The 9,960-nt window shown below is 41.8% G+C and overlaps 1 protein-coding gene across 1 annotated transcript; it reads right to left on the reverse strand.

Annotated features, from left to right (window-relative positions):
* Positions 1-3,071: 3,071 nt before the first annotated feature.
* LOC119417340 (olfactory receptor 14J1) lies at positions 3,072-4,217 on the reverse strand. Its single transcript, XM_037684546.1, has one exon. It carries the CDS (start codon positions 4,215-4,217, stop codon positions 3,072-3,074), a length of 1,146 nt encoding a protein of 381 aa, XP_037540474.1.
* Positions 4,218-9,960: the final 5,743 nt, after the last annotated feature.

The following is a 9,960-nucleotide window of genomic DNA, read 5'->3' on the forward strand; positions in this document are numbered from 1 at the left end:
ATAGATAGATAGATAGATAGATAGATAGATAGATAGATAGATAGATACACCATTAAATTAGTACCATACCATTTTATTTATAAACCACTTAAAACAGCTACAAGGCCAACCAAAGTGCTGTACAGACAGAACAACAGGTAACACACAAAGCAAAATACAAAATGAGGTAAATCAGAATATAGACATAAAAACGATGCAGATAATGACGACAAACCGGTGTGGAGCATACAGGATCAAAACACAGATCATCTGGTGTTGAAAGCTCCTGAATAGTAGTGAGTTTTTAAACGGGACTTGAAAACCGAGAGGGAGGGGGGCTGTCCGACAAGCAGAGGTAACTCGTTCCAGAGTCTTGGTCCTGCTAGAGAGAAGGCCCTGTCACCTCTGCGCTTAAGACAAGTTCCTGGAACTGTGAGGATCAACTGGTCCGCTGACCTCAGGGAACGTGGTGGGACATACGGCTGTAGCAGATCAGAGAGATGGGGGGGGTGACACTGTTCAGAGATTAGTAGATAATATACACCATTGTGTGGAATTATTAGGACATGTCACATTTTATTCCACTCCAGATTTTTTTCAAACTTCTTGGCTTTTAATCATAGAAAAAAATCTTATTGATTCTTGTTTTATAATATCCCATCGTCAGTCTTCAAAGTGGTAAACCACTCCAAATCAGCGTTACTGGAGATTCCCAAATATCGGTGCGCTCTCATGTGCATGTGAGCATGTGCAATCTGCTGAGAAACACCCAGAAACTTTGGACCACTTACATTTATATTTATAAGGCAATGCAAAACAGGTCTTAATAATTCACAGACAGATTAAAATCAATGCTTTGCACTTCTTTTATAGTCCATTGCTTAAATTAAGTTAAAACTCAAAAATGTCCCCTAAAAATGTCTCTACCCAAATAAGGTATAGGCTATAAAGTATTGTTCACATTTCTTTTTATTTAACAGCGACATTAATATGTCCCTCCTAAAAGGCTGCATAATTTCTTTAAATGCAAATCCCATAAAACAGAGAAGTTAGCTGGCTTCAAAAGGCGCCTACTGACTTATAACAGCACACAAAAAGACACGTTTGCCTCTGGTTTCCTGAGATCACAAGCAATTACAACATTTTCTGCAGCTCCTGCAACAGTCAGGTTGCAGTTTTACATTCAAGTTTCACATAAAATAATAGCAACCACACAAAAAGCACCATCAATGCATCACTGTGTTGTCAATGCACAGTTTAGTACTCTTAATTTAGCGTACTTCTTAGTGCATATCTTAGATCTTGTTACTGTATTTCTTTACAATTTATACTTCTGTTGGCTGTAACTGGGACCCTGTGGACACAGTTTCATTCCACCACATGTACCACATGTGGTGCGAATGACAAACATTGAGCATGAACTGTTGGTGTTCAGCTTGAATAGTTTTGGATATTTTCTTAGCACGTTTTCTACCATCCTCACTGTTTTGCCCATCAACCTGGGGTCGCATGTCGCCTTGCATCCATGCACTAGGAGGCTGGCTGAAGTGCAACACTTTTAATAAAACTGTCAGGTGTGGACAGAGGAATGCGAATCTGCTTTGAGAAGGTATTGTAGTCTTTTCCTTTAGCATGGATAGCTAATCTTCTCCCTGAGCTCCTCAGACAGAGCTTCGTGTTCAGCTTGGTGAAGACAACCAGACCAAACACATTAGTTCTTTTTAAGTAGGCGAAATGGTTCTATAGGTCAAAGACTAAGTGTAAAACGTGATGATAATATAAGGATTAACAGCCTTTGTAAATTTACCAACACATCTGTTCAGACTGTTATAGCATTTCTTTGTAGATTAAACAACAAATAATTTATTTTCACATTTATGTTTGTTTACTCTGTCCCATACTGAAGGCTTGCATGTGTACGTTGGACAAATAGCGAATCACTTTTGAAGAGAAATGAATCATTGTTTCATTGAACCTTAAGGAAACCAACTAATGCATCCAAAACTGTATGCTATGCCGTGCCTCACTTTATGAGCTTTCAAAGGTGTGTAGTAGAACTGTGCACACAAAGTGTCTCAAGGCTTTTCAAAGTACTTCAGATATTTCAGCACTGCTTGATTGTCAAAGAAAAACTAGCTCACTGATTACTTTATTTCCTTGATTTCAGCTACACTTGGTTAGTATTTAAAAAAAATCATGGATCACCTAATTAAAGTAACAGTTTGTGACATACAAATTGCACATTTTTTCATACAGTTTATATATATATATATATATATATATATATATATATATATACATATATATACATATATATCTGCTCTGTAATAAATTGGAAGACACCAATATTTTTTTCAAATCAGCTTATGTGTGACAGCCATTCCATTCCAGTGTTTGTTGAATTTCCCCACAAGAACATTTCAGTCTGTAGTGGTCAGATGATCAACAGAACAAAATGTTATCTAACAAGAAAGAGTGTCAAACCCACTGCTGGTCATCATTAACCTGCTGCCAAAGGCTCTGGGTTGCAAAAACAGTGCTGCAACTCGGAAGTTCATTCATTCAACCTTTATTTAGACAGGTAATCCCATTGAGCCTCGAGGACTCATTTACAAGAGAGACCTGATTTCAACAAAGAAAGATGACAACAATGGACAACAGCAACAACAATAAACAGTTATAAAAAGTCATACTGCAGTTTTTTTTTGTTTTTTTTTTTGTTTTTTACAAATAGGATGGCTAAAAGAAAAAGGTAACAAAAAAAAAAACAGCTAGATTCTAAGGTGAATGTAGAAAACTAAAAACAGGAACCTGTCTGCATTGGTCCCTGCCAGGAGTCCAACAGGTTCTTAAAGCCACTTAAAAAAGTAACTGGAATACAAAATAACTGTTCATAAAGAGTGGACGAAAGTTTTGAGGGAGAGGAAAACAGCATTTAGTTTTGCCTTTACAGGCAGAAAGATTGGTTTTCAATGAGGTGCAGGTGTGGATGAAGGACCACCAGATCCAGATTGTCACAATCCATCTGAAAACGCCGCATCTTCTCTGTTATTTTGATCATTTGTTCTGAGGGAGACCAGGGACTGATGAGTCTAACCAGCCTCAGCAAGGTCATTACGCACAATGTTTCTGAGTCTCATCACGTCTCCTGGCGCCCCCGCTGCGACTCTGTTGTCTGCGCGCCACCGGAGCATGTCGGCCAGCGCCTTCCTGATCTCCACGCTCCGCAGCCCGTACACCAGCGGGTTGATGCACGGTGGCACCAAAAGCATTATCAACAGGGACACGTGAAACCCCGCTGCCGTAGCTGAGGGGGTGGGTTTGCATCCCCCCTGAGACTGAGAGGACAGCTCGATCTCGCCGGTCCCCCGGAACTCCCACAGCGCGTCCGAGGCCACTTTGATGAAGAGCGGCAGCAGCTGCAGGAACAGCATCCCGCAGTAAAACATGACGGTTCTGCGCGCCGTGTGGTTCACCTCGTCGAAAGGAACCACTGCGTTGCTCGCATTCTGGTACATCCTGAAGTAGGAGAAGGCGTGGGCCAGCAGGCACAGCAGCAGCGTGAAGGAACCAAAGACTTTCCGAAAGATGGCAGACACGCGCGGGGACCCCATGTGCTGTTCTATCATGTCCGGTTCGCACAGCAGCCCCATTATGACGTGCTGGTTCTTCTCCTCGTGCCCATTGTGCAGCAGCAGACTGATGTTGATGATCCCGATTGAGATGGAGTAGACCCAGATGAGGATCAACACTTTCCTCATGCGCTCCTGGGTAACTATGACCAAATAACGGAGCGCAAAACACACGTACAAGTAGCGCTCCAGAGCCATGCTGGTGATGGTGGAGAGGCTGGAAAAGATGCAGGCTGTCCCCAAAATGTACTGAAGGTAACACCAGGGGCTGCACGCCATCGTTTGGCGTCGGAGCAGGGAGTAGATGACCGCCGGACCGAAGGTGGCCGTCTGCAGGAAGTCGCTCAGGATCAGATTCTCACAGAGGATGAAGCGCGGCTGCCAGGAGAGATCATGAGACCTTTCGATGATGTACAGAGTGACCATGTTCACCGTGAAAGAGAAGAGAGTGAGCAGCGCAAAAACACTTATGAGTAACGGAACCGCCGCTTCGTAAGGGATCAAAGAGTGGAAAAGGTACCCGGCGGTGTCCATGCGCTCCTTTACGCGCGGCTCAGCCTGGCTGTCCTGAGAGCCGGCGCACTCTGAGATGTTGGGTGACTCCATAACGTTCAACAAGTTAAACAAGGAGATTCAGAACACTGAGATGTTGCAGCCACGCATGATAACTTGATCAATAAACGGTGCGTCTCAGTTAGCCTCCGTCCTTCTGCGTGATGTTGCCTCAGCATCACTGGTACCTTCATGGCCTGACCCGACAGCCCGCCCCTATACAAACACCAGCTTCATAAACACGCGCTCATTCATCTTTAATGCGTTTAAAAGACACAAAGGTCCACTCATAAACAATGAAGAATATTGATTCGTGTTTTAAAGTAATTGTGGATGTTTTTAGGAATTTATATTATTCACTTCAAAATAATAAAATAGATGAGGTTGTTTTAGCTAAATAAATGGAAATGCATTGTTAAAGTGAGTAATTTTGCATTGTGCATAATTTCTTCAAGATTTTCCCCTTAAAATATTATGATAAACAACATTGGGGTTTAATAAACTCGGAGAGCTTTCGTGCTTGTGCACGTTCTTTAATGCACGTAGTTGTTACACGCGCCTTTTTTCGTCTTCAGATACCAATATTGTGTTTTTTAATACTGCTTTTAAACTGTGTTTTACCATATTTTTTACAATGTTCACCTTAAAGTAGAATTGAAGCAGTAAAGATAAAAAACAATGATGCACGTTTTGTCCATTTTTAATTATATGTATGATGAAAAGACAAGTGAGCATGGAAGGAAAACAGAAAACAACAAACAGCAACAATATAATAAATACTCATTAACCTGTTTTCTTATGGACTTATTAAAATGTTTAATATAGTTTAAAATATTTTTAATACATGCAGTATATACAACTCCAAAGATTTTTGCAGTGATGGTCACACTACATCTGGTGGGAAAGATAATTCCTAACATCTTGCAAGAAAAAAAAGCATGTTGAATTAATCCCAAATGGTTTAAAGGTAAATGCAAAGTCCTAAACAAACCGTAAATTCAAGAATAAAATTTGTACTTTTTTGCTCACGTCAATAGTTAATGTGACTTTGTTAAAAATATGTGAGTATAATAATCAATGGTTGCCAGCTGAACTGAGAAGTGCTTTGTTTGAATTAGAGCTGCTGGAATAAACTCTCAAATTGCATCACTTGATCAAATGCAGAATAACCCTTTTCATGTTTGATTTCAGTTCTGATGTGCACGATGACAACAAGACTGCTCTCTGCTGCTCAAGTGCTGTACCTGCAGTTCACAGATCTTTCCTCAGAGGTTCACTGAAGCAGGAGAGAAGGTTGCAAATCACTTGAGAGCTCTGCTCCAAACTAAACCGAAATATTGATCAATTTAAACAAAGTTTTACAAAAAATTTTTATATTATATAGTTCATTCAGGTCTATAGGGACTGGACAAAATGGGAACATCTCTGTATCGAGAAGGACTCCAAAATATTTGTAATAAAACTGCTCAAAAACTCTGATTTGAGTTTGTGTCATTTCAAGGCCCTCTATGAATAAGGTTGAAGCTGTAAAGTCATAAAATCTCTAAAACTCCAGTCACAACAAAAATAATCCAGCTTAACCAAATTGTTTGTGTTGCTGTTTAAGTGGATGTTTATGTTTTGTGTCAAAATTGGTTTGGTGAGAAATTAAAAGTAGAGATTTAGAGAGGAAAAGCAACAGAGGAAGGGTAGAAAGGCATCGCAGGAGTAAAGTGATCCAGAGGGAGGGACGTGTCTGAAAGGGGGAGGCGTGATGGCATTCCTCCAGCCTTATTTAGACCGTTTGTCTGAAAGACCCAGCTGCTTCCTGAAGAAACGTCCAGAAATAGAATGTGATCGAGGAGAAGAATGTGGAAAGAAGATAGAGACAATTAAACATGATAACGTAAAGGACAGCATTTTTTTCTTGGTGTTTCCAGTTCTCTCTGACCTTTCCACGCATTGTTCCCCCTCTGAGGATCAGTGTTGGTGGAAAATCTTGGGCTGGGCAGACCATCAGCTGGTTCTGTCACTCAGGCAGGCTCTCAGTGAATGAGGTGACATAAGTCGGATGACTTGTAAACTGAACTTGCTCTGTAGCCCCCTGGGAAAGGCGAGGGAGGGGGGACGAAGAGGAGGTGAAGAAGGAAAAATAACAGCAAAACATTCAAAATAGACGATATGAACACAGGACTGTTGGGTCCAAACTGGTTTCATAAAACTTAAGCTCGTTCGTAGTTCTAATCCAAACCTACCAGCTGGTCAAACAAATTGGAATGAATTAACCTTTTTTTTTTTTCCATTTCATACTAGAGAACATTTTATAACAATGGACATTTTCATATCTGGGGTCACAGTGTTCAGATATTATTTTTCATGCACAGTTTGCAGCATCCCTTGAATGACGGCGCCCTGTTGGTCGGCTGATTAGACTGTCAGAAGTAATAACACTTTCTGTTCATAACTTTCCTTCAACTTTATAATTAACATCCTGAAAATAGGCTCAAAGTGCTACAGTGGAGTGGTAATTCACAAGCAAACCAGTCATATAGAGAATGACCAGTAATTTCCAAAGCTATTCAGTTCATTTACTCAGTGGGAATTTAGGTGTTTCGTTTCACTCCAGCAACATTAATCTATTGGCTTGTATCATGTTAAATCAAATAAAATTAATTTTTACAGCCCATTTAAAAGCAAAGCATTGTTTGTCATTTTTTGTGCTGCACACAAAACCATAAACAGTTAATAATATCCAACACAAGAGATCACACAAAAACAAAACGGTCACAGTAAGACTTAAAAAATAATTAAAATGCTGCAACTGTATTAAAAGCCAGTGAGTACAAATGTGTTTTAAGATTCCATCCATCCATTTATCCATTATCTTCCTCTTGTACCAAAGTCGGGTCGCAAGGGCAGCATCTTGAGCAGGGAGGTCCAGACATCTCTCTCCACAGCCACCTCTTCCAGCTCTTCTGGGAGGACTCCAAGGTGTTCCCAGACCAACCGAGAGACATAGTCTCTCCAGCATGTCCTGGGTCTTCCTCGGCGTCTCCTCCCGGTCAGACATGCTCAAAGCACTTCCCTAGGGAGGCGCTCAGGGAGCATCCTTATTAGATGCCTGAACCACCTCAACTGGCTCCTCTCGATGTGGAAGAGCAACGGTTCTACACCAAGTCTTCCCCGGATAACTAAATGTCTCACCCTGTCTCTAAGGGAGAGTCTAGCTGCAGAGGAAACTCATTTTAACCACTTGTATTCACGATCTCATTCTTTCAGTCACTACCCAAAGTTTGTGGCCATAGATGAGGATAGGAACGTAGACCGACAGGTAAACAGAGAGCTTCACGCTACAGTTCAGCTCCCCGTTTACCACAATGGACTGGAACAGAGTTCGCAAGATGGTGCACCAATCCAGTTGCCAATGTCATGCTTCATTCTTTCTTGACTCGTGAACAAAACGCCAAGATACTTGAACTCCTCCACTGGAGGCAGAACTTCACCCTCGACCTGAAGAGAACAATCCACCCTTTTCTTACAGAGGACCATGGCCTCAGATTTGGAGGTGCTAATTCTCATCCCAGCCGCTACACACTCAGCTGTGAATTGCTCCAGTGAGAGCTGGAGATCATCCCACGATGACGCCAACAGGACCACATCATCTGCAAATAGAGATGGAATCCTGAGGCCACCGAACTGGACTCCCTCCATCTCCTGGCTGCACCGAGAAATTCTGTCCATAAAAGTTATGAACAAAATTGGTGACAATGGGCAACCCTGACAGAGTCCAACTCCCACCCTGATGGGGTCTGACTTTCTACTGGCAATGTGAACCAAACCCTCGCATCGCTTGTATGGGGACCAAACAGCCCGTAGCAACTGGCCCCCAATCCCATACGGAACACCCCCCACAGTGTACCAAAAGTGAACCCCTTCTCCAAGTCCACAAAACCCAGGCAGACTGTATAATAATAATAATAATAAACTTTATTTCTATAGCACCTTCCAACAACGCCTTGCATTGACCAACGTGCTTCACAAGACAAAACAAGATTAAAAACAGGACACAATACATCAGTGCAAATTAAAAAACACAGCGAGAATAAAAGAAGGTAAAAGAGATAAAATAAAAAAAATAAATAGTAAATACTAAACTACTAAAAGTTAAACATTAAAAGCCCTTTTAAATAAGTATGTTTTCAGTTTGGCTTTGAACAGAACCAGATCAGAGATGGCACGCAGCTCATAGGGAAGAGTATTCCAGGCTGTTGGGCCTGCAACAGAAAAGGACCGGTCTGTATGAGAAAACTTCCATGACCCCTCGAGGACCCTAGTGAGGGTAAAGAGCTGGTTATTTGTTCCACAGCCAGAACGGAACTTGCATGGTTCCTCCTGGATCTGAGGTTCAACCAGTGCTCGGACTAGCTTCTCCAGTACTCCTGAAATACCTTATCAGGGAGGCTAAGGAGAGTGATGCCCATATAATTGGAGCACACCCTCTAGTCCCCCTTTTTGAAGAGGAGAACCACCAATCCAGTGGCACTGTCCCCCATGTTCATGTGATGTTGCAAAGGCACATCAAACCAAGACAGCCCCACAACATCCAGAGTCTTAAGGAAATCAGGATAAATCTCATCCACTCTCTGAGCCCTGCCGCTGCAGAGCATTTTAGATACCTCGGCTACTCAAGACATGGGTATCCACTACTGCGTTTGAGGATGGCTATTGTGAAAAGCATGGATAACCTTGCAGTCACAGATCAAGGCAGCCACCTCAACAATTGAGGTGCAGAACTTGGCCCACTTGGACTCAAGGTCCGAGTGCCAAGGCCCCTGTCTTCGACCCCGACCAATGGCATCATGCACCTGACCCATATGGCCCCTCCTGCAGGTGGCTGGTGCACAGGAAGGCAAACCCATGTTGCTCGTTCAGGCTGAGCATACTCGGGCCCATGGGTAGGAACCATGGTCATCAGGCACTTGCCAACAAGACCTTCTCCCTGGCCTAGCTGCGTGGTGGGGCCCTGATAACCCACATCCAGTCAAGGGACACAGAGTTCCTTGTTTATTTCAGTCCAAACAAGTGCGTTGAATCGCTCTTTGTCTGGCCTGCCACCTAAGAACAATCTGCCTTAGGAGACCCTACCAGGAGCATTTACAATTGCCCCTGAGAGCATAGCTCCTACAATCATTCAGGTGCACAAACCCCTCCACCACAATAAGGTGGTGATTCAAAGAGGAGTGATTTAATTTTATTTGCTTATTTAAACCTTTGTTTTACCAGATGGTTTAACCATCTTGTTGAGATTTTAAAAAATCTCTGTTTCAAGAGACAGGGCCAAGAATGACAGCAGCACATAAATATCTCCAATCATAAAAACACAGTTATCAAATCACAAATGAAACTAATCATTATAAACAGTAAAAATGAGAAGAAAAACAACAGTGAGAATAATGAACCCATAAAGCTAAAAATGTCTATTCCAATTACTTTACAATCAGATGAGACTTTAACACACCAATACATGTCTTCTGGGGAAATTTTGGTTTGTGTACTTGCTGATGAGGATGAAACATGTCTGAAGTGTGATACAAACCCAAAGTCTGAAGAAGGTAAGACACTGTGAAAAATGTAAAACTGAAGAGAATACAATTATTCACCAATCTCATAAACTTATTTATTCTCAAAGGAACATATGACAGTTATAACATATCAAATGCTGAAGCTAAATAAACAATCATAGATAGATCACATAGATAGATTACAAACAAAGTGGATGGATGGATGGATGGATGGATGGATGGATGGATGGATGGAT

Source organism: Nematolebias whitei, chromosome 11 (assembly GCF_014905685.2).
Source record: "Nematolebias whitei isolate Nwh7 chromosome 11, NemWhi1, whole genome shotgun sequence".
Lineage (NCBI taxonomy): Eukaryota > Metazoa > Chordata > Actinopteri > Cyprinodontiformes > Rivulidae > Nematolebias > Nematolebias whitei.

Excerpts from the sequence above, each read along its gene's own strand:
- LOC119417340 (XM_037684546.1), bottom strand. The coding sequence starts at position 4,217 with ATGGAGTCACCCAACATCTCAGAGTGCGCCGGCTCTCAGGACAGCCAG.